Source organism: Otolemur garnettii, unplaced genomic scaffold (assembly GCF_000181295.1).
Source record: "Otolemur garnettii isolate 467f Iridium unplaced genomic scaffold, OtoGar3 scaffold00165, whole genome shotgun sequence".
Lineage (NCBI taxonomy): Eukaryota > Metazoa > Chordata > Mammalia > Primates > Galagidae > Otolemur > Otolemur garnettii.
In genome coordinates this window covers 3,586,226-3,612,410 of record NW_003852560.1, presented here as the reverse complement: position 1 = coordinate 3,612,410, position 26,185 = coordinate 3,586,226, and the positions used below count along the sequence as shown (strand labels likewise).

General features: G+C 37.8%; 1 protein-coding gene across 1 annotated transcript in view; it reads left to right on the top strand.

Moving 5' to 3' along the window:
- Positions 1-26,185, top strand: part of RYR2 (ryanodine receptor 2) — a gene marked incomplete at its 5' end in the record, with an annotated part of 583,561 nt that overhangs the window by 340,504 nt on the left and 216,872 nt on the right. The window contains 5 exons of the mRNA XM_023519246.1: positions 3,427-3,513; positions 7,780-8,006; positions 14,272-15,076; positions 17,030-17,230; positions 24,643-24,748. Coding sequence (XP_023375014.1) covers positions 3,427-3,513; positions 7,780-8,006; positions 14,272-15,076; positions 17,030-17,230; positions 24,643-24,748 — 1,426 coding nt within the window. The remainder of the gene's footprint in view (positions 1-3,426; positions 3,514-7,779; positions 8,007-14,271; positions 15,077-17,029; positions 17,231-24,642; positions 24,749-26,185) is intronic.

The window sequence follows — 26,185 nt, the reverse complement described above, 5'->3', positions numbered from 1 at the left end:
CTGATGACTTCTATTAAATATTTAAAGAAGAGTTAATAATTCTCAAACTATTCCAGAAAATTGAAGAAGAGGGACTATTTCCAAACTCACCTATGAAGCTAATATTATCCTAATGCCAAAACCAAAAAAACAACACAACACAAAAGAAAACTATAGGCCAGTATGTCTGATGAAAGTAGATGCAAAAGTCTTCAACAAAATACTAACAAAAGTCAACAGCATATTGAAAAAGATTATTCACTATGATCAACTGGGGTTTATCCCAGGGATACAAGAATGGTTTAATGTATTCAAACCAATAAATGTTGTATATCACATTAACAAGAAGAAGTACAAATACCATATGATTATTTTAATAGATACAAAAAAATCACTTGACATAATTCAACATCTCTTCATGATAAAACTTCTCAACAAAATAGGTATTGAAGGTACATGTCTCAATCCAGTAAGGCCATGTATGACAAACCAATAGCTAGCATCATACTAAATGGGGAAAAGACAAAAGCATTTTCTCATAGGTCTGAAACAAGACAAAGATGCCATGTACACCATTTCTATTCACCATAGTACTGAAAGTCTTAGCACAATTGAACAAGAGATAGAAATAAAAGGCATTCAAATGTGGGAGATGACATGCTCTTACATAGAGAAAACCTTTAAATTGTTCACTAAAAACCTGTTATAACTAACAAATGAATTCAGCAAATTTGTTGGATACAAAACATACAAAAATCAAAAGCATTTCTATACACTGGTGGTGAAGTCTCTGAAAAAGAAATTAAGAAAATAATTTCATTTGTAATAGCTACAAAAAATAAGATATCTAGGAATAAATTTAACCAAGGAGGTAAAGATCTCTACACTAAAAACTATAAAACTTTGGTGAAAGAAATTAAAGAGGACACAAATAAGTGGAAAAATACTTCCTGTTCTTGGACTGGAACAATTAATATTGTTAAAATATCCATACTAACCAAAGTTCTACATCTTCAGTGTAATTCATATGAAAATACCAAAGAAATTATTCATGGAAATGGAAAAGGAAATCTAAAATTTATGTAGAACCACAAAAGACCCTGAATAGACAAAAACCAATCTCAAGCAAAATAAACAAAACACATAAACAAAACAAACCAAAAAAAAACTCTTTAGGCATCACACTACCTGATTTCAAAATATACTGCACAGCTGTAACAGCTACATTAGCATGGTATTTTGGCATAAAAACAGATACATAGAATACTGGAACAGAGGAGAGAATGTAGAAATAAATACACACAAATATAGCAATTGATATTCAAATGAGATGCCAAGAACACTCATTCAGGAAGAAAAGTCTCCTCAATAAATGTTGCTGGTAGGACATTTGTACTAGATTGTTTATCAAGCTCAATTTACAATCACCAAAATGTGGAAACAGCCTAAATGCCCACCATCCTAGGAATGGATTAACAAACTGTGGTATATGTACACCAGGGAATACTATTCAGCCATTAAAAAAGATGGAGACTTTACATGTTTTGTATTAACCTGGATGGAAGTGGAACTCATTATTCTTAGTAAAGCATCACAAGAATGGAAAAGCAAGAATCCTATGTACTCAATTCTGATATGAGGACAATTGATGACCTAGTATACTCTGGGGGGTGGGAAAGCAGAGTCTAGGGAGAAAGAAAGAAGGATGGGAGTTGGGGGGTCATAGGGTGTGACACACCTCTTGGAGATGGGACACAATTATAAGAAGGACTTTACCTAACAAATGCAATCAGTGTAATGTGGTTCTTTGTACCCTCCATGAATCCCCAACAATAAAAATAAATAAATAAATGGTGCTGGAGAAGTTGATTATCCACATTAAATTAAAGGAATTAAACTGGATTTATCTTTCCTCATACATAAAAATAAAGTCAAAATGATTTAAAGATTTAGAGGTAAGACCTGTAACTATGAAACTACTAGAAGAAAATGTATGGGCAATACTAATTGACATTTGATTGGGCTTGGATTTTGGGGGTAAGACCTCAAAAGCACAAGCAGAAATGGAACAGAAATAGACACATGGGATTACACCAAATTAAAAGCTTCTAGACAGCAAAGGAAACCATCAATAGTGTGAAGGCACAGTGTACAGAGTGGGAGAAAATATTTTCAAACTATACATCTGACAAGGGGTTAATATTCAGAACATAGAAGGAACACAACTCAATAGCAAAAGAAAAAGGAAAAATTCTCAAATAATCTGATTTAAAAATGAGTAAAAGACCTTAATAGGCATTTTTCAATAGAAGACATACAAATGGGCAACAGGCATATTTTTAAAATGCTCAATACCACTAATCACCAACAAAGTACAAACTACCATGAGATACCATCTCATTTCAATTAGAATGGTAACTATCAAAAAGAAAAAGGTAACAAGTGTTGATGAGGGTATAAAGAAAACAGACCCATCACACATGATTGGTGGGAATGTAAATTAAATTAGCCACTAATGGATAACAGTATGGAGGTTCCCCCCCAAATTAAAAATATAACGTCATATGATCTAGCATTTCCACCACTGAGGATTCATCCAAGGAAAATGATAGCCGTTTTGAAGAGATTTCTGCACTTCCAGAAAATGTGGTATGATATAGACAATGGTATATTATCAGCCAGAAATAAGAATGAAATCCTGTTATTTGTGAAAACATGGATGTACCTGAAGGATTATGTTGAGTGAAATAAGCCCCAGACACAGAAGGATGTAATACCACATTTTATCACTCATGTGGAATCTTAAAAAAAAATCATCTCATAGAAGTAGTGTTTGGAACACTGGTTGCCAGAGATGGGGCTAGATAGGAGGAATGGTGGAATGGAGAGGGGATGGTTAGTATATTTAGAGTTACAGTTAGGAAGGAAGAATAAGTTCTGCACAGTTGAGTTAACTGTAGTCAACAGTAAGGTATTGTAGATCTTAAAATACCTGGGGGGGGGGACTTTTTCTGTTCCCACCATAAAGGAGTGATAAATATTGAAGTGATAAATATGCTAATTACCCATATTTTCTCATTTACATAATGTATTCATGTATCAAAACATATGACATTTTACCCCATAAATATGTACAATAATTATGTCAGCTAAAAAATAGTAAATTAGAAATTAAAAGAAAATAGAAAAATAAGTTAATTACACATGTTTAATTCTGCTGAATACTGACAATGCAATAAACCCTACAGAGTAAACAATGTGTCCCTCCAAAAATATCCACATAATAATGAAATACTCTCATTGTTGAAGGAGGATGTCCACATGCTAGAAAGGACTACCTGATCTTCTTCTGTGAAGAGTTCCTTACTTGTTACAAAGAAAATGAGTGCATTTCTTTTATTGTCTTCTTTCTTCATTAATATTATTAAATTTGTTTGTTTATTTAAGGTGGAGCCAAGTACAAAATTATTTCCTGCAGTTTTTGCACAAGCGACAAGTCCCAATGTTTTCCAGTTTGAGCTGGGAAGAATAAAGGTAAGAAAAACTCATTCCTAATATTATATTTGTATTATTTTCCCATCAGGGCATAGCATTTATTCTGAAATTAACTCAGTATTATTGCTGACATGAATTAACTCTTTAAAGAAAAGTTAACTGTGTTTGAGAATCTCTTTCAGGTCACTAGGGTAACGTAACTCATTAGAAAGAGCTAATCTTTGGTCATCCTACATATACTATTCAATAAAAGTAGGCATAGATAGAGCAAAATATGCTAAATTATGCGTAGTGCAGGAATCATTAAAGTCATTAATGCATGTACTTTAATACCTGAAGCCGTGCCACCTAGAATAGTGGGATGTATAGCATACTCTGGAGACATTAATGGAAGAAACCAGTTGAATGGTTTAGTTTGGGTAGATGAGAAAGAAGAAATGACGCTGATTGCTAACTGTTAAATAGGAGCTCTTGGGGGCATATTTTCAGATGAGGTTATTCTAGACAAAGGAAAAAGAAAGAGTACACAATAATGAAAGAGTTGCAGGTTAAATAGTTCACCTTACTTAACAAAGGATGCTTTCCAGACTATGGCTGGAAATTAATATGGATGAAAGTTAGACCAAGTTGAAGTTGAAAAGCCTTGTGTGCTGTGCTAAGAAGTTGACACCTTTTATATAGACCGTGGTGAGCCTGGAAATCTGAAGGAGGGTATTGAGTACCTACTGTAATTTGTAATGAATGAATGAAATTTGAGTACATTATGAAATACATAATGAAATTTGTTTTGGAAAAATACGTCTGTATTAATGTGGACATGGACAAGGATGAGACCAGGCAGTACCAATGGAGTGTTGACAATCTGGTACTGTCTACATGGGAAATGATGAGTGCTGTGAAAAGAAGAATGGAAAATGGTAAATGTGAAATGTTTTTCCGAAGAAATTAATAGCATTTGATAATGAATTAGATGAATAGGATTTTTTGATGAATCAGATTCAGGTACTCAAGTAAAGAATCAGTGACTGACTAACTTGAATCTTTTGGTTTGGACAACTTGAGAAAGCTAATGCAAAGGTAAAAGAGTTTAGTGAAATGCTGGAAGAGATTGAATTTAATTTTGCTGATATAAAATTGAGTTTCCAGGCATCCATCAGGGTCCACATGAGTTGACACTTTTAACCAGGCTGGCTTGGTGACCTTGAATGGGTTCCTTAAACTATATGAGCTCAGCTTCTGCCTTTCTAAAATGGGATTCATGGTATCTGTTTTATGGCGTTAATACAACTAAAAATCTCTGCCCCATATATAGTATCTGCTCAGTAAATATATATTCTATGTTGTAATATATATGCATAATACATTTATTTATACATAAATATTATAATGCATTTATTTATACTTAAATATTATAACACATTAATATAATACATAATACATTTATTTATACATAAATATTATATTTAAATTTATACATAAATAATACATGAATATTATATATTTATATAGAATGTAATTATATATGCATAACTTATGTGTCCATACACATAAATATATATAATGCATACATATAGGCACACAAATATGCCAAAAAAATGAGAATCATGTTGGAGATTAGAATTTTATGAAGAAATGAACTCTAATTCATCTTTGAGAATGACTGAAACATCTGAGGATACACAGAGAGAGTGAGCAGAGATGTGGGAGGAGAGAACCTGGGTGTGTCAACTAAGAAAGAGGAACTTACGGGAAAAGCCTAGGATGAAATTGTCAGGAAAGTAGGGAACTAAAAGAGACATCTTACTAGAAGCCAGGTGAAGAGGGAGTTTTCCAAATAGGAGTGGCTAACACCAGATAATAGACGCCATGGATAGACCCCTCCAGCTTGGATTGAAGGAATCTCTGGCTTTTGTTAGTGAGGAGGTCTCTGGCCACCTTGCCAGAAGAATTTCAGCAAGATGTTGGGAGAAGCCCAGTTACAATGAATTCAAGCTTGGATGTAAGAGAAAGGAGGCAGCAAGATCAAATGACTATTTTTTACCTTTCCATAAAATTTGACAACAAGTGTTAGTTTCTCAGAACCCTGACTGGTGTAGTCAGTGGTCTGGTGACATTTCCACTTAGATGGCTAAGAGATACCGCAAATGGGATGTGTCCACTCTGGACTTCAGAACATCACTCTTCCCTGCCCCTAAACTTCTTTATCCGCTGTCTTCCCCATGTCAGGTAACAGCAAATCTGTTCAATCCAAAACCCTTGGCGTCCCCTTTGACATCTCCCCTTCACGTTCCACGTCCCAGGTCCGTGCCCAGGAGATCCTTCACAATCTGAGTTAACACGGCTGCTGCCCATCACCACACTGATCTCTGCTGTCCTTCCTCATCTGGGTGACTCTCATCTACTGGCCCTTAGTGGGTTTTCATTAATTCATCCATGCCTGTTTGTTCATCATACAACAATCTGAGTGATTCTCAAAGTCAGTTCAGATCATTCCACCTGTTTCTCTGAGAGTAAAACTCAATATCTTATCATGGTCCTTGAGTCCCTGCAAAGTTCTAGCATTCTGTGACCTCTCTGGCCTCATCTCCTCCTGCCCTGCCCTCCCTTACTGCCCTCACCCACACTAGACTCTGGATCCTCCCCCGACTTGCCAAGCTAACTTCTTCTGCAGCATTTTTGCGCTGATGATCTTCTCTGCATGGAAATTTCTTCCCCCGAATACTCACATGGTTCTCTTCCATTTGGTCTTTCTTTAAATGTGACCTTCTCAATGCCTGGCCACCCTATTCATAATTGCTTTCCTGAATTCTGGTTTCCTCATTCTGGTTTTCTGTCCTCCCCTCCCTGCCCCATGACATCTCTTCAAATACACTATTTAATCTACTTACTGATTTTGTTTATTTTATGTCTTCAACAAGAAGAATGGAAGCTGGATGAGGTTTTGTTTGCTTTGTTTATCAACATTTTCAGTGCCTAAAACATTGTCTGACTTTTTTTTTTTTATTAGCAGAGGGGACTAGGAAAGCAGTTTGAGGATGAGGCAGTCTAGAGAACATAGTCATCTAGACTCTAGAGGGGAAGGAGAGATGGAAGTTAATAAAGAAATAGATGATGATCTCCATGTGGTTCCAGAAGAGCAGGCAGGAAGGCAGGGATTGTGTTAAGATTATAAATGGATGAACGAGCTTTGAGCAAAATAGAAAAGGAACTTCTCTTTCCCTGAGACCAGTTAGAAGAAATTAAGGATGGCTGAAGATGATATTGGAGGAGAAATAATTATGTTAGTTAATGCCTAAGTAATCCTGTTTTCTTATTTAGTAGTCAGGGTTATCTATTGAGCTAAGTCTGGGTAGAGGAAGTGGCTAAAGATGAGGTTGGGGAGAGCAGACAGATAATGAAAGGTCCGAGGGGATGTGATTTCTCTTTCAGGGAGTTTGGCATTCAAAGTCCCTAAGTGCTAGCCAGATTTCCCCAAGGGCCCAACCTGGTAAAGAGATATGAAGAGGGCTTTCTGGTTATGCTTATTTGCACCTGTGTTTTATGTGTGTCATAGAATAAATGCAAAAGAGCCCTCCTACCCTGTTTCCCCAAAATAAGACCTACCCCCAAAATAAGCCCTAGTAGGATTTCTATGCATTTGTTAAATATAAGCCCTACCCCATAATAAGACCTAGTGATGGGCATGGCTATGCAGCATATCTGCATAGCCACACCCTGCATTTCTGTGTGGAGTGGTAAGGAAGACTGGAATACCTTTTATCTGCCACAGCTCCTTTCTCTGAGTGATTGGCACTTGCTTGGGTGCATGTGGTAACTGCGGTCTTAGGCATCCTATTGCACGTGTGCAAATGGCTAGGGGAAAGGAGTTCATGCATCACTAGAGCCAGCCCCACCAACAAGGTCGGCTCCCCCTGTCAGGTTCCAGAAGAAGATGACTTAACTGTATTTGAATAAATGTAGATTGTGGTGATATACTTAATAAAAATGAGACATCCCCTGATAATAAACCCTAGTGTATCTTATTGAGAAAAAATAAATATAAGACAGTGTCTTATTTTCGGGGAAACATGGTAAACCCTGTTTGCTTGCCCTGAGGTTTTAGGTATTTTCTCTCATAATATTTTTTCTGGTTTATCCTTTCGGGAAGTTTTTTCAACTCAACTTGTATTATTTATTGCCTTGACTTTGCTTGACTTTTAGTGTGCCTTACTTCCACCGTCTCTTTCCTGTGCAGAACTCTAGTCTTCACTTTATGGCCATGAGGGATATTACAAATCTGTTCTCTTTTGCTTCCCCGTCCCCTAGAATGTGATGCCTCTCTCAGCGGGATTATTCAAGAGTGAGCACAAGAACCCGGTGCCACAGTGCCCCCCACGGCTGCACGTGCAGTTCCTGTCGCACGTCCTGTGGAGCAGGATGCCCAACCAGTTTTTGAAGGTGGATGTGTCTCGGATAAGTGAACGCCAAGGCTGGCTGGTGCAGTGCCTGGACCCTCTGCAGTTCATGTCTCTTCATATCCCCGAGGAAAACAGGTCAGCCCCATGTACCTTTGACTGTCTGATAGGGACACATGGAATTAGGTGACGGCCCAGGGCTTCTCGGGTGGGACCAGGAGAAAGAAAGTGAGATTTTAAAAGATCTCTTTCCCAGAAAATAATTGTCAGATGTAAAATAAATACATAAAAGATCTCCTTTCTTTCAGCCTTGGAGTCATTATTATCTATACTCCAAGTTTGAATCTGTTATTCAAAGTATCTGCTTTGTTATTGGAAAAAAAAATTATACTGCACTTAGAACACAATGTGGCAGTGTTTGGTTTCTCTGTTCATGCTTGTTTTACTGATGATACCAGCAAATGGAAATTCAGACAAATGCAACTGTAACCTGGTTTACAAGGTGTGGTAATGTATTCTAAGATAGAATCGTGAGATAGGACAGGTGGAATCATAGGAATCATTGAGCTCAACCCTTCATTTTATACTTGATAAAGAGACAGTAATAAGAGAAGATTGTGAAAATACCGAGTGTCTTGCAAAATAGTTTATATGCTTTCCAGATAGTAATAGTGATAAAATAAAGAATGATAGGGCAGCACCTGTGGCTCAATAGGGTAGGGCACTGGCCCCATATGCTGGAGGTGGTGGGTTCAAATCCAGCCCCGGCCAAAAATTAAATAAATGAAAATAAAATAAAGAATGATAAATACTGAAAGGTCGCACTGTTTCTGAGTCTCAGCTTTGTCGTGTGATAGCCAATTAAACCACAGAGATTTCATGTAAACAGCCTTTATCAGTAAGGAGCTAAATTTCTAAGTTTGGATTCAACATTTCCCTCTTAAAATATGGTAAAAAATGTTCAGTCATGAACTAAGTGAGAACAGGGCGTGTAAACAATGTGAAGCCAAATTTGTATGTTTTGTTTGAAGTCATTACTATTAAGATAATTACAGGAGCTGGGTCCATTTTTACCCCTTCAGATATGTTTGACGTTCTTACTGGATTTTAATGCCTTGAACATGTAACTCGTCCTTTGGAAAAGTTTGTCTGTTCCTCAAAAATTGCATGATAATTGGGTTATAGTTTTCCTATGAAAGCTATAAATTAGTTTCATAGTAGGGCTGAGTACATTGAATACTTTTTCTTCCATTCTTGAGATAACCCAGTTTTAGCCCAAGAATATGGCGAAAGGGGAGAGGGGAGGGGAGGGGAGAAAGGAAAGGGGAGGATGGGTGGAGGTAGAGTGATAGGTGGGATCACGCCTATGGTATATCCTATAAGGGTACATGTGAATCTCTCTAAATGTAGACTATAAATGTCTTAACATAATAACTAAGAAAATGACATGAAGGCTATGTTAACTAGTTGGATGAAAGTATTTCAAATTGTATATAGAAATAGCACTCTGTACCACATGATAGTATTAATGTACATAGCTATGATTAAATAAAAAAAAAGACAAGGAAAAAAATTGATAATGTTATCAGGGGGGATGCACCAGTTTTACTGCTCATGTACTCTGGGGAGAAATGAAAACAAGTCCTCACAAAAACTAGTGCGGGAATGTCTGTAGAACCATTGCTCACAATAGTTAAAAAGTAGAAACAACTCAGCTGCCAGTCACTGATGATCAGTAAACGAAATGTGATACATCCAGACAATATCATTCGGCAATAAAAGGGATGAAGTAGTGAGACAAGCCACAAGGTGGAAGGTCCTTGAAAACATTATATTAAATGAAAGAAGAAAATCACAGAAGACCACACATTCAGAATTCCATATACATGGAAATTCCATAATAGACAAGTCTTTAGAGACAGAAAATAAAAATGCAGGCCAGTGCAAGCCTATCAGTGGTTAGATTAGTGGCTTCTTAGGGCTGGGAGTAGAATGAAGAGTGACTGCAAATGGGTGTGGGGTTTCCTTTTGGGGTGATGAAAGCATCCTGTACTTAGTTTAAGGGCATGGTAGCACAGCTCTACTACTATACAAAAGTCATTGAATAATACATATCAAACCTACTACTATACAAAGGTCATTGAATAATACTGTGTTTCCTCCAAAATAAGACACTATCTTATATTTATTTTTTCTCAAGAAGACACACTAGGTCTTATTTTCAGGGGATGTCTTCCTCTCTGTGCCGAAATGCATATGCTGCATAGCCACACCCATCACTAATGCAGATACGCTGCATAGCCACACCCATCACTAGGTCTTATTATCAGGGTAGGGCTTATATTTAACAAACACATAGAAATCCAGCTAGGATTTATTTTGGGGGTAGGTCTTATTTTCAGGGAAACACGGTACATATCAACCCTACTACTATACAGAAGTTGTTGAATAATACATATCAACCCTACTACTATACAAAAGTCATTGAATAATACATAACAATAGGTAAATTGTATAGTAGGAAATTACATCTCAATAAAGATGTTTTCAAACAAAAGAAATTCAAAGAAAAATTAATCTGTCAGGTAAAATTCTATTTTTACATGAAATAACTAGAATATTTTTCATGATATACTCAAGATGATTAGGTTTGATTTTAATTTTTATACTTTATATTTTTTAGGAAAAACTTATCAACATTTTGTATCTGATGGTATTTTTTTTTTAAATATTGAACAACAAAAGGAAACATAACTTTGGGGAAGAAATTTCTCTTTGTGCTCTCTCTCTACTAAGCAAAAGAATTTCAACTTTCTAATTTAATATTTTGGCATGCCATAATCAGAACCCAATATAAACCCCTGCCTGAGTAATTAATAATTTATATTAATTGCCTATGATAAATTTATATGTAAGTGAATGGAAAATTTAAACCCTCATTAAAGATCATGAAAGATTTTCCAAAAATAAATGAAACATAGATGCATTAAAAAAAAAAAGTGTCATGGGCAACACCTGTGGCTCAAAGGAGTAGGGAGGTGGCCCCATATACTGAAGGTGGTGGGTTCAAACCTGGCTCCAGCCAAAAACTGCAAAAAAAAAAAAAAAGTGTCATTGAAATAAGGTTGTAGAGAAGAGAGAAATAAAAAAAATAAAGCCTGGGCTAAGAATTATGCAGAGATTTATGTGGTTGGCAGACACAGGGCCCACATTCATGCTCCCTAGCCGCCAAAGAAAAATATGATAAGTTTCAAAATCCGGATTCTACAAGGAAAGTGCCAACTAGTGGTTGAAAAAAATCTGATTCCTTAATAACATGCTGAAGTATTAATATTTTAAATTTTCGGATGGTGGTAGATACATGTCAGTACATACTTTGTTTCCTCTTAAAACATATCAAAGTTTATAATTTAATTTACACTGTTTTGGAGGGGAGCTAATTTCTCTTGTCAACTTAATAGTAAGCTCCCTGAGGTCAGGAATCACACATCTAATATTTGTTGTCATATCATTAATGTACAATGCTTAATACATAATATACATTCAGTGGCATTTGATGAACAATTAAGTGATATTGAGATATAATAGAAATTTCTCCACTGGAGACTGTTAAAGAATATAATGGGTCATACTGGTCATTTTGCAGTAACAAATAATCCCCAAAGTCTCAGTTGCTTCCAAACAAACATTTATTTATTGCTCATGTTCTATGAGCTCATTGGTTTCCTACATCTCTGCTTTAGGCTGGAGATAGAATGGGGATGAGGCCCACATGCCTTCTCACGCTGAGACTCAAGCTGATGCGGCAGCCTCAGTGTGCGATATAAAGTTTTCATAGCTAAGAGGAGATGTGCAAAATGAGTCACAGAAACTTCCAGGCCTCTAAGAGTTTCTTTTGGTTGTAGAAAGTGTTGTATTCACTTAGAGTTTATTATGTCCATTTACATTGTATTGGCCTGGACAAGTTATATGCTCAAGATCAAAATAAGGTAAAATTACTCCATCTGCAGGAAAGAAGGGAAATATTTGGGGACAGTAATATAATCTAGCATATGCTAGACAGTAGTTGGGGATATGCTTGGCATTGTCATTAGATAAAATAATGAGTTATTTCTTTTGTTATCCCTAAGTTGAATCCATGGTTCATTAAAATATGAATAATTTAGCTGGGCACAGTGGCTCATGCCTGTAATCCTAGCACTCTGGGAGGCTGAGGCAGGTAGATAGCTTGAGCTAAGAGTTCAAAACCAGCCTGAGCAAGAGCGAGACCCCATCTCTACTAAAAAGAAAAAAAAAATAGAAAAACTAGCTGGTGTTGGTGGGAGCCTATAGTCCCAGCTACTTAGGAGGCTGAGGCAAGAGGATGAGTTAACCCCAAGAGTTTGAGGTTGCTGTGAGCTGTAATGCCACAGCACTCTGCCCAGGGCACAGAATGAGACTCTGTCTCAGAAAATAAAATAAATAAAAAATAATAAAGCAAAATATGAATAGTTTTATAAGTGTGTGGGAAGACAAACTAGTTGCAAGTATATGCTTTGGTTTGTCTTGATCTAAAGGCAAAAATTAACAAGAGTTATGGAAAAATACAGACAGCATCTCCTTCAGATGCTGTCATTCATTTATTCACTCATTCCTCAGAATGTATTATTAGTGCCACGGTGTTCCTGGCTCTGGGTGAAAAATGGTGCACAAGACAGATGTGATCTTTGCCTGTAAGGACTTTATGCTCTAGTAGGGAAGACAGATACTTCGGGAAAAGAATGTGGTGTCACAATGTGAAGAGTACGAGGGGTATCGAATGAATGGATTGGGCAAGGCAGCAACGTTGTAGACTGTAGTGTTGTTATATGGTATTTGTAGCAGATATCATTTTGAGAAAAATTAGTACACTAACTTACGTTTAGCTTAGAATACTAATTTTCTATATTGCTGCAATGAAAACATCTATAATTTGACCATCAGCCAGGCGAAGGGTGGGATTTGATCCTACTGGACAAGGAAGAGCCCAGATAAGACATGGAAATCATTGCACTCTAGACATTAGGGGTGGGGGATTTGCACAATTATTTTTTCCTAAGAACGGGGTATTGGAAATGGGGCCCAGCAATTGTGTAGTTTCCTAGAAGCTTGGGTGGCACTTGGGGTGAGTGATCATTTGATTTTAGTTGGTAATATGTGAGGCTTCTGGTTCTAAGCATTGGGAGGTGGGTCTGGAACTATTGTGACTCTAGACATAGTCTGGCCGTATGTCTAAGTTTCCTGCATTGAAAGGGCATGATGCACGGCAGAAGCAAAGTGACTCAAATGCACAGCCCAGCGTACACTCTGACTCAGATCAAAAGCGACATCCCCTTTTGTTTTGCTGTGAATAGTGTGTGTGTTGTGTTTTGTGTTGTGGTACCTGGATGGAACCCAGGTAGCTATGCCAGGAGATGTTTGGGTCTGTGAGGGACACATAATGGCAAATTATCTCAGGGTGTGGACAAGGGCAGCCTGGCCTACAGCAAAGCTTTCTGGTTTCTTGAACCAGATTAGCCAGTTGGAAGAGGGGCTTTAGAATTTTCCAAAGGATGTTCAAATTCTGAAAGGAGGGGAGTCCCAGGCACAGGGTGAAACTGAAATATCTAAAAGAGGTGCCAAGAGCCTATTACAATGGATGAAGAAAGTTCTAGAAGGCCGTCAAATTCTATGTAGAAGAAAATTTGTAAAACATTTAGAAGTGATTTTTTAAAAAATTACAGGTTAATATGAGGATACATGGGATTGGGTTAGATGTTTGCATTTGCAAGGTAAAGTCCAAGGTCAGAGTTGTAGTGAGTCATTCACTCCTACATTGTCCTCAGTAGGTGGGAACTAACCGAACCCCTTTCACTCCTCCTCTTCATTGAGTTTAATTGTGTTTTTCTCTTCTGTGGGCCTGTGGTGGTTCATCCACTATTTTCAGATTAGTACTGAGTACATGGGATGCTTGCTTTTCCATTCTTGAGATCCTTTATAGGAGCCTATGCAACCATTAAACATGAAACAGAAAATGAAAAGAAGAAGATGCAGGTTGGGCATCCTAAATGTGAAAATCTAAAATCCAAAATGCTCTTAAATCTGAAACTTTGAGCATGGATGTGCAGCTCACAGGAAATGCTTATTGGAGTATTTCAAATTTCAGATTTTCATATTTGAGATGTCAAACCAATAGATATAATGCAAACATTCCAAAGTCTGAGAAAAATCCAGAAATCCCAAACACTCTGGTCCCAAGTGTTCAGATGAGGGATATTCGGTCTGTAGCATATATTTCTATAAAACTTTTTGAGATTTATGGTATACACCGGTTCTTTTGATTCAGATTGATTTGTTTATTGGCCCATTTCTGATCTTGCTGCTGCTGTCCTTGTCCCTTCTGTAGATCTGTGGACATCTTAGAGTTGACAGAGCAGGAGGAACTGCTGAAGTTTCACTATCACACTCTCCGGCTCTACTCAGCCGTCTGCGCTCTTGGGAACCACCGGGTGGCCCATGCCCTGTGCAGCCATGTCGATGAACCCCAGCTCCTCTACGCCATCGAGAACAAGTACATGCCAGGCTTGCTGCGTGCCGGCTACTACGACCTCCTGATTGACATCCACCTCAGCTCCTACGCCACCGCCAGGCTTATGATGAACAACGAGTTCATCGTCCCCATGACAGAGGAGACAAAGAGCATCACCCTTTTCCCAGATGAGAACAAAAAGCACGGCCTTCCGGGGATTGGCCTCAGCACCTCCCTCAGGCCGCGGATGCAGTTCTCCTCCCCCAGCTTTGTAAGCATCAATAATGAATGTTACCAGTACAGCCCCGAGTTCCCACTGGACATCCTGAAGGCCAAAACCATACAGATGCTGACGGAAGCAGTGAAGGAGGGCGGCCTTCATGCCCGGGACCCGGTTGGGGGGACCACTGAGTTCCTCTTTGTGCCTCTCATCAAGCTGTTCTATACCCTGCTGATCATGGGCGTCTTTCACAACGAGGACCTGAAGCACATCTTGCAGCTGATCGAGCCCAGCGTGTTTAAAGAAGCAGCCACTGGGGAGGAGGAGAGCGACACACCCGAGAAGGAGCTCAGTGCCGAAGACTCAAAGCTGGAAGGGGCCAGCGAAGAAGAGGCCAAAGGGGGTAAGAGGCCCAAGGAGGGCCTACTCCAAATGAAACTGCCAGAGCCAGTTAAACTGCAGGTAATCGGAAAGAACGATTTGGTTAATTTAAGAATTGCTCAGTATTAAGATGCTTGCAATTTGCTTTTGTCTCTCTGTGTGTGTGCGCATGCATTTGGGTTCCCTGTGCAATGGTGGTTCGTAGAATTTACTAACTCCCATATTCTTTTACCTCCTCTTCCCTGGTGGTTTCCTTGCATCTCTCCTCTGATTTCTGCAGCTACATTTCACCTTCATTATGCTGGAATGCTTGAAATACAAGGCATTAAATACCCATTTTTCTCTTACAAGTCTACTATTACCAGCCTTTGAGCACTTGCTCACTGGTAGAAGTGTGCGTTCTCCCACACTGGGATCTGACTTCCCCTCGTATGTTTCTGAGGGATCGATGGCATTGCCTGTCTCAGTGTTTGTGGAGAAGGACAAAGTGTCCTTTCTTCCTGCCTCTTCTGTCCATCAAAGTCAGTTTGATATTTGCATCACTAACATGTTTTGTGCCCTTCATTCCATCAGTCAGCACTGACTGAAGTCTTACTCGGGTCCATGCACGTGGCTGGGAGAAATAAACGTGTGTGAGCCCTGCTGCCCAGAAACTCACTATCTCTAGGGAAATAGATATAATTATGTGTGCATTTCTTTTAAAACATCCGACTGTTAATTGTATTAAATACTCTGAAGGAAAAGAATGGGTTATAGGAAGAAAGAAAACTTCAACTGTTAGAAAGGTTAGAGATGACTCCTTGGAGATCATGACTTTGTTGCTGATGTTGGACCGAGGAGTTGAGTTCAATAGGTATGAAGAAGAGAGACTAGGGCAGGGGTTCTAGCCCTGTGAAGGGGTTCAGGTAGAAAAAGTCCAGTATGGCTGCTGTAAAGAAAATAGATGAGGGTGGATGGGGGAGGGGAGGTGTCAGAGTCTGATTATCCAAGAGGCTGTCATGCTGGTTCAGTCCCCAGAGGACTGTGCTCTCACCAGGACAGGACAAAGGTGATGGAGGAAAGGCCTAGATGCAGGGCTACTTCAGAGCTGCCATGGACAGGAAAGGTTCTCATGTGGATGGCACACACAGGGTTTTAAGTCTTCTTTGCATTTATGTTACAACTGGTATTGAGCATATATAATCTTTTTTAGACTTTGCAGAGCATTCTCTTATAGACGTGTTTCTACAAATGTGCTGTCTCAGTTAAAAATCCCTTTGGCTTTTGGTAGGAGAATGCCCAGCTAACCATTCAATGAATAAGCATTTACCACTGCTCAGTTATCTTAAGTGTGGAGTTCTAGAATTGCTACCATAGCTCAATAATGTTCTCAGGAACCCAGATCTTTGTATCTTTCTGGTCTTTGGTCCTCAGTCTGTGGTTTTCTTCCTAAGGAGTATCACCTTATTCTTCCTCTAGTGCAGGCGTCCTCAAACTACAGCCTCTGGGCCACATACAGCCCTCCTAGGACATTTATCCAGCCCACCAGGTGTTTTTGCCACTGCTGCCTGTCCTGCTTAGCAGCCGACTTGTCCTGGGGCCCATAGTCCAGCCCTCCAATGGTCTGAGAAACAGTGAACTGGCCCTGGTTTAAAAAGTTTGAGGACCCCTGCTCTAGTGCTTATGTTATTACCCAGTTACACCCATTTTTGGAAGGAGGGAATTCTGGTCTGTTATTAGTCCTGGGAAATCTTTGCCACAAGAGCCCAGGCAAACTTCATTTTATGTATTTCATTGGCCATACCACCTGTGGCTGAAAGGAAGTCCAAAAGAGTAAACGTCCACCAAGGGGACGTGTATTTTCCATTTTGGCTTAGACTAATCGTGTTTCATCCTCCAGGACAGAGCTCATTGAAGCCTGCTCAAAATCAAGATTCTGTTTATAAGGGAGAAGAATAGGCAACTGTGTACCTTTATCACAGATTATGATTTGATCTACATGAACTATTAAAGGATTCAGAAATTAAATTTGGTGTCTTGTTAATCATTTTCTAGATGTGCCTACTGCTTCAATACCTCTGTGACTGCCAGGTCCGGCACCGGATAGAAGCCATCGTAGCCTTTTCTGATGACTTTGTAGCTAAGCTTCAAGACAATCAACGCTTCCGGTATAATGAAGTGATGCAAGCCTTAAATATGTCAGCTGCACTCACAGCAAGAAAGACAAAGGAATTTAGATCCCCACCTCAAGAACAGGTAAAAAATGAAATTAAAATTCTTCCTTTTTATTTTGGTTTTTAGTTTATTCAGGATCTTTATATTTCAAAATCATATCATAAGTTACACATTTTATCCCTGTACTGTTTAAACTAGTCAAGTAGATTTAATTAGTATTCCTAGTTCTGCCAAAAGAATATACTTGGTTAGTTCAAACAAAACTGGGACTTGAAAAAGGTATCAGATATAACACAGACTCTTTCATAAGGTCAGTAGACTGGAGTATGAGGTTCTGCAAATAGGAACAATAGTCAACCATGGATGGGTCTTTATCACCCCTGCCAAGAGAAACCTTTAACTCCTAGGACTTGATGCTAGAAGCTTTCTTTTTGAGCCTTCTGTAGAAGAACAAAATCTGTCTGTCACTTTTCTTGCTGCAAGATTTATCACCCTATTACTGGTTCTTTCTTTCCCTACTTCCAAATTTGGGTATCCTTAGGGTATAGCAGAACCAAGGACATATGCCTGGATGGTTATGAGTGAGCTAGTCCAGGGATGTGAATTTTCTGGAATCTACCTTGGGTGGAACACAGAGTATGTGAAATTACCAAAATATTAGGGATGATGGTTAAAAGATATAACTCATAGATATCTTCTTTGTTACCTTAACTCATATTATTTACCTCTATGTACAAAGTAGGTCAGGATGAAAGTGTTTAGAGACTAATTATAGAATTTATTCTTTCTTACCAGAATGTAATTTCTTTGAGGTAAGGGACATGGAATTTTTTTTTATTACTATAAACAGCATTTATTGAGCAGGGAACAAGTCTGCCCTCTTCCAGATTAACTCTTTCTGTTAACTACTATTGGGAGACTTCTGCTTCTGGAAAGATGGAGTACATGTGCTTTTCCCTATTCTTCCTTCTAAGTACAACTAAAACCCTGGACATTACATATAAGACATCATAAGAAGATTCTGAAAGACAGAAGAAGGGAGGTTGGCTACGGAACTCAGGACCCACGGAGCGACATGGTGGTGAGTTCTCTGGGTTTTCTTTTTGCCTCATCTATCTCAGATTTGAAGCTAAAGAAGCCGGCAAGCAGAACATGCCAACGGGCATAGACAAGAAAAACCACAACAAAAGCCTGCTCTCTCTGACCGAAGGACCAGGAAAGGGCCAGCTTAGCATGACAGAATTGTTTTACATAATAACAGCACTACTCTGCTGGGCATAGTGGCTCACACCTGTAATCCTAGCACTTTGGGAAGCTGAGGCGTATGGATTATGTGAGCTCAGAGTTCAATACCAGCTTGAGCCAAGAGCAAGACCTCATCTCTACCAAAAATAGAAAAATTAGCCAGGTGTTATGACAGGCACCTGTAGTCCCGGTTACTTGGGAGGCTGAGGCATAAGGATCACTTGAGCCTAAGACTTTGAGATTTCTATGAGCTGTGACTCCATGGAACTCTACTAGGGCAACAGAGTGAGACCCTGTTTCAAAAATAAAACAAAACAGAACAAAAAATAACTGCTTTACTCCAGCCAGAAACCACAGGAAAAACTGTACCCTGCATCACTCAGCATGGGTTGAGTAGAGAACCTTGAGTTCTGTCTATCTTCCCCAGACTGTGGTGAAGTTCCCCAGTAGAAGAGAGAGCTAAGACTTCCATTGTCACAAGGTGGTGACAAGGTGTACCCCTTTCAGAGTGCTGGTAGGGGCCATGGAAGGAGAAGCAGCAAGGCACTCTTACAAGGTTGTATTAGTACAGGTCTAGTGGGGAACCAGAACTTCCACCCCTGTCTGAGAGTCACAGGCTCCCCTCTCTCTTCATGTCCAAGGAGGCTGAGTGGGGAAGTGACTTTCACTCTTACCTGGCAGTAATGAAGCACCAAAGCCCTTCTCCTGCTGGATGATAGCATAGAAAACAGCTAAAACAAGGTTTAAATAATTGCTGGAGCTCATAACATAATGCTCAAAATGTGCTGATTTCAATTAAATGATCACTCAAACCAAGAAACAAGAAAAACTTGAATGAAAAAAGGCAGTAAACACTAACACTGTGATGATAGAGATATTAACATTACCTGACAAAGCTTTGAAACAACCATCATAAAATTACTTCAAAATGGAAAAAAGAAATAAAATAAGCCAGACAGTTTCAACAAAGAAATAAAAGATGTAAAGAAGAAACAAATGGAAATTTTAGATCTGAAAAACCTAATAACTAAGAAAAACAGTTCTGTGAATGGGCTTAATAGGAGAATGGAGAGGACAGAGGAAAGTCCTGCTGAACTGAAGAGGGAACATTAGAAGACACCCTATGTGGAAAAAAAGAGAGAAAACAAGCTGAAGAAATACACAGAGCCTCAAGAACCAGAGTGAATATAACAAAAAGATCTACCATTTCTAACATGGGAATCTCAGAGGATAGGAGAAAGAGGGCAATCTGAAAAAAACAATTGAAGAAACAATGCCTGAAAACTTCCAAATGCAGCAAAAGATACGAAGCTAGAGATTCAACAAGCTGAGTATGTTTCACATAATATAAACCCCAAAGAAGTCTTATGCCACGACATACTTTAGTGAAATTTCTGAAAATTAAGAGCAAAGAACATATCTTAAAAGAAATGATACTGTACCTATGGGGGAAAACCTACTAGAATGACAGCAGATTTCTCATCAGAGAGCATGATGGGTGAAAGGAAGTGGCACACCAATTTTTATGTGGTGAAAGAAAATAAGTGTCAACCCAGAGTTCTGTCTTCAAAATATTCTTAAGGAATGAAGGAGAAATCAAGATATTCTTAGGTGATCGGAAGTTAATGAGAATGTGACTGCAGTGGGTCTACACTTAAGGAAGATTGTTAAACAGAAAGAGAATGGCAAAAGAAGGAAATTTAGAAAATCAGGAGGGAAGAACAAGCAACAGAAAATATGGGTAAATTATGGGTAAATACAATGCACTTTTCTTTTCCTCTGAAGTTTTCTGAATTCTGTTTGATTATTTGAGCAAAAATTATGTAACTGTCTGAAATGGTTCTAAGTGTATGTATAAGGCATATTTAAGACGATCGTATATATAGACATAGGTATAGATTAAAGTAAAGGGACATAAGGGGAGATAAAGAATAAGATTACTTTGCTCAAACTGGCAAAATGTCAATACCAGTAAACTGTATAAATTATATATATAGTAATACCTAGAGTAACCACTAAGGAAACTATATACAAAGGTGTACACTGAGAAATACCATGGATAAATCAAAATGGTCCTAGAAATTATTCAAGTAACCCAAAACATGTCAAGAATAATAAATCAGAAGGAACAAACAAAGCAACAAACACAATCCCAGATTTAAGTTGTAGTATATAAATGATTATATGAATGTTAATAATCTAAAATAGATTAGATGGGCTGAATATATATATATATAAATATACATATGTTAATTTTTCAATATATATAATTTCAATATATACATGTTTTTTCATATATATTGAAAAATTAAAAGAGTAAAAATGACTATATCCCCTAAAATAGACTATATAGCAAAGAAAGTTACCAAAAAAAAATATATATATATAAAATTAATCAAAAAAGTAAAAATGACCATATCCCCTAAAGTAGACTTTAGAGCAGTGGTTCTCAACCTGTGGGTCACGACCCCTTTGGGGGTCTCCTGAATATCAGGTATTTACATTACGATTCATAACAGTAGCAAAATTACAGTTATGAAGTAGCAATGAATATAATTTTATGGTTGGGGTCACCACAACATGAGGAACTGTATTAAAGGGTCACGGCATTAGGAAGGTTGAGAACCACTGCTTTAGAGCAAAGAAAGTTACCCAAGAGGCAGGAACAACACGTAATGATAAAGGGTAAAGAAGACAATGTGTCTGCTTTAAATCATAGAACTACAAAGTATGTGAAATTAGAACTGGTAGAACTGAAAGGAGAAACAAACCCAAGATTATCAGGGGAGACTTTAAAACTCCTTTCTCAGTAATTAATAAAACAGCTAACCAGGACTTGGCACCCATAGCACAGTGGTTATGGTGCCAGCCACATGTACCAAGGCTGGTGGGTTTGACCCTGGCCCAGGCCAGCTAAACAACAATGATAACTGAAACAAACAAACAAAATAGCTGGACGTTGTGGCAGGCGCCTGTAGTCCCAGCTACTTGGGAGGCTGAGGCAAGGCAATTGCTTAAGCCCAAGAGTTAGAGGTTGCTGTGAGCTATGATGTCATAGCACTCTACCCAGGGTGACATAATGAGACTCTGTCTCAAAAAAAAAAAAAAAACTAGCCAGAAAAATGAACTAAGATATAGGAAAACTCAACATTATCATCAATTAATGGATCTATCAACATTTATAGAATATTCCAGACAATAGAATACACATTCTTTTCAAGTGTCTGTGAAACATTTGCAAAGATGGGCCATAGCCTCTGCCATAAAAAACCTTAACACATTTTAAAATATGGAAATCATACAGAATTGCCTTATCACATTGTAATCAAATTAGAAATAAATAACATAAAGGCAACAGGAAAATGTCTAAACCTTTTAGAAAAAGAACACACTGCTGGGCAATTAATGGTTCAGAGAAGGAGGTCTCAAGGGAAATTTTGAGCTAGAAGTAAATGAGCATATCACATATGAAATTTGTGCCACGGCCAAAGCAGTGCAGAGAGGGAAATTTATAGCACTCAATGCTTACATTTCAAAAAGAGGAAAACACTCTTTTTTTTTTTTTTAAATAAACTAAGCTGCCATCTCAAGAATTTAGATTACAAAGCAAGCAAAAAGAACCCAAAGCAAGCAGAGAGAGGGCACTAACATAGATTAGGGCAGAAATCAGTGAAACAGAAAGCAGGGTAATAATAGCAAAAATGAATCCACAGAGTAATAATAGAACTAAAATGAATCCTAGAGTGGCTTATTTTGCAAGATTAATAAAATTTGCAAACCTTTATAAAGACAAAGAGAAAAGACACATTATTTACATCAGTCATGAAACAGGGTATCACTATAGACATGGCTGACATAAAAAAAATCACATTCAATGTTTGTTCCCATCAAAAAAAAAAAAAAAAAGAAAATTAATTAGCTTGATTTACTCTTTCTACAATGTATACACATATCTAAATATCACATTGTGCCTCATAAATATACACAGTTAATATTTTTTAAATAAGTATCTTTTAAAATATGGGAATACATACACTCTATATGATTCCATTTATATAACATTCTTTTTTTATTAAATCATAGCTGTGTACATTAATGCACTTATGGGGTACAATGTGCTGGTTTTATATACAATTTGAAATACTTTCATCAAATTGGTTAACCTAGCCTTCACTGCATTTTCTTAGTTACTATGTTAAGACATATATATTCTACCCTTAGTAGATTTAATGTGTACCCTTGTAAAATGCACCATAGGTGTGATCCCACCAATTACCCTCCCTCTACCCCTCCTCCCCTCTCCTTAAATGATAAAAGCATAGAAATAGAAAACAGGATAGTGATTTCCAGGAGTTAAGGGGAGAGGAGCAAACAGGAGGGATGTATATGGTCATAAAAAGGGTAATGGGAGGGGCCGGCGCCCTACTCGTTTGAGCCACAGGTGCCACCCCCATATGCTGGAAGTGGTGGGTTCAAACCCAGCCCCTGCCAAAAACTGAAAGAAAAAAGAAAGGTAACGGGAGGGCTCTTTGAGGGAAAGGAATTATTCTCTGTGTAGACCACGTCATATTGCTATCCTGGTTGTGCTATTTTATTACAGTTGCATAAAATGTTCTCACTGCGGGGAATGGGTGAAGTGTACATGTGGTCTCTTTGTACTATTTCTTACAATAACATGTGATGTACAATTATCTCCAAATAAATGTTTAGTCAGAAAAAAAAACCCCAGAAAATTACATACAAATCTCCATAAAGAAAACCTAAAATTGTTTCTTAAAGGAAAATTATGACATAGCGACTTTCTTTTCTTCATTTGTAAATTTAATTCTACTACCTCTACAACTAAAACAATTGGAAGAAAGTCTTTCCAGTTTGTTTAATTGAACCATTGATGTTAGCAATAGCATATTTATTCGTTACACAAATTGAGCATCCCTAATATAAAAATTCCAAAATCAAAATAGTCCAGAACAAGAAACATTCTGATTGCCAACATGAGGCCACAGTGGAAAATTCCACACAGAAATACTTAGTATAAACTCAGTTTCATAAGCAAAATTATTAAAAATACTGTCCAAAATTACCATCAGATTAGGTGTACATGAGACGTAAATGAATTTTGTGTTCATACTTGGGTCCCTTTCCCAAGATAGCTCAGTATGTGTAAGCAGATACAGTCAGCTGTTCATAGCCTTGGTTTTCTCATCCACGAATTCAGCCAACTAGAAATCAAAAATGTTCGGAGAAAAAAAATATCCACAGAGTTCCCAGAAGGAAAACTTGAATTTGCTGTGTTCTGAGTACCATGTTAAATCCTTGTGAATGAAGTGATCTGTGGGCATTGATGTGGTAGGTATTATAAGTAATCTAGAGATGATTTAATGAATACAGCAGGGTGTACATAGGTTAAATGCAATTATTATGCCATTTTATGTAAAAGACAATTGCATCCACAGGTTTTAGTATACATGGGTGGGGAGAGGTGTTAAGTCAACCTCTCATAGATACCAAGGGACAACCGTACTCCAAAATTCGAAAGAATTCAAAATATAAAACACTTCTGATACCAAGCATTTTAGATAAAGAATACTCAACCGGTATCCTTTTTCAATTGTGTGTAGGTTTTTCTTCTTTGTGATGGCTGTATCCTTCTCAAAAAGAGTCATTTTAGATATTTGATAAAGGATAGGCATTCGCTAGAAAAGAATGGAGATTTGGGTTAAACATATTAAAATGCTTTAAAAAATAGCATTTCACATGTGAATCTTTCTAAATGTAGAGTGTAAATGTCATAACACAATAACTAAGAAAATGACATGAAGGCTATGTTAACCAGTTTGATGAAGGTTTTTCAAATTATATATAAAAACAGCACACTGTACCCCATGACAGTGTTAATGTACGCAGCTATGATTTAATAAACAAAATAGAAAATAGCATTTCAAACTTTTAGTCAAGAATTGTAAAAGCATACGAGAGTCTCACATTGTGGAACGGAGAATGAGGTACCAACGTTGGATGGTTGGTTGGATGGTTTTGTAGCTTGTTAAGCTGTCTGTGATTTGATCGGTTTGGGGTAGTAGTTGGACTGAGTGAGAGACCATGATTTGTCTCCTGTTGGCCTAATTTATGAACACTTGGAAACAGACTTTGAACATCCTTGCCTCTGTGATCTTTGCTTTGTCATTCTTGAATTCACCTTCCTCTCTCCCCTTGTTCTTCCTCTTTCTTGGTTTTTCAACTTTCAGATCAATATGCTTCTCAATTTCAAGGATGACAAAAGTGAATGTCCGTGTTCTGAAGAAATTCGTGACCAGCTGTTGGATTTCCACGAGGATTTGATGACACACTGTGGTAAGGTCTTCTTGATTAACGATTCTTATTAATTGTGTGTTTGTAATCCACATAGATGGATACAAAATTATGTATATATGCCTGGTACTATTTAAATTTCATATAACAATTTTTTTTTGTGGTGAGATGGTTAACTGTTGCTGTATAGAAAATCATGAGGGATAGAAAAATCAGAGCAGTGAGACTGAGCAGAAGGTGATGGGAATTCTCTTTTCCCTCTTTCTCTCTATGGCAAGGGATGAAAAAACGTGATGGGGACACTGACCAGGTACACCTGGCAGGCTAAGTACTAGGTTGGTTTAGTCAAAAGGTATGGAGTTTCAGATACACAGGATGAGAAAGTTCTAGAGATGAGCTGTTAGACAGTTTCCTTGTAGTTCATGTCACTATATTATGTTCTTAAGATTTTGTTCAGGGGCAGACCTCATGTTGAGTTTTTTCACAACAAACAAACCAACCCCACCCCCAAACCAAAAGAGCATTAGGAAATTTAGAGGTTTTGGTGGATGGATGTATTGTCTATCCCTGATTGTGGTGAGGGTTTCATGGGTATATGTCTAGATTCATCAAATTGTATAAATTAAATATGTGCAGCTTTTGTCTATCAGTCATACCTCAAAACATTTTTTTTGAAGTTAAGAAATTTGATGACAAACAGTTGTATTTAAACCTGGTGAGGGGCCACTTTTCAGGATGCTGCTAAAAAATCCAGCCTGTACCTTTTGAAATTGTTGAATGTCTAAGGAAGTTTTGCATGGAGTGATATGTCAGTAGCCCAGATCTCTTAAGGGAAATTACCCTCCTTTTGTTCTAAAGCCTTTCAAAATGGAATTGACTGGGTATTCTGGATGTGTAGTTATTTACTCCTGTGTGCAGTGATGTGGATAAGGTCTATGATTCAGTGAAAAAAAAATAAATTAGAAATTTTTAATTGATGTAGATAGATAGATAGATATAGATATGTAACCAGTAGTGTTATTTTTATCTAATTTTAATGAAGAGAACAAAAACAGCACCTTGTATATAATTTGGTTTGTGGACAAAGAACTGAATGACTGCCAGAAAACTTTACTCTCTCTACAGAGAGAGAGTAGAATATAAAATGGTAGAATTATTGCTTCAGATATAAAGCATCCCCTGGTACCTAATTATGTCTATTCCTTTTGTCTCTCAAGTTATCACAAAATACCACTGACATTTTTGGAGGCAAAAGATGAGAATAAACGTCCAGGGGGATTTCTAGGTAGGGCAGGATGATAGATATAAGCAGACGTGTCCAAAGCCAGGGCTCCCAGGCAGCACAAACAGCAGAATTGCTCTTCATTCCAAAGACAGTCTTTTTGGTCTCTGCTTAATTCTACCTTTTGTCTTAGCTGTCAGTAACCTTGAGTGCACAAGAACAAGGGAACAGAGAGAAGAGGGAAAGAGGCTGACAAG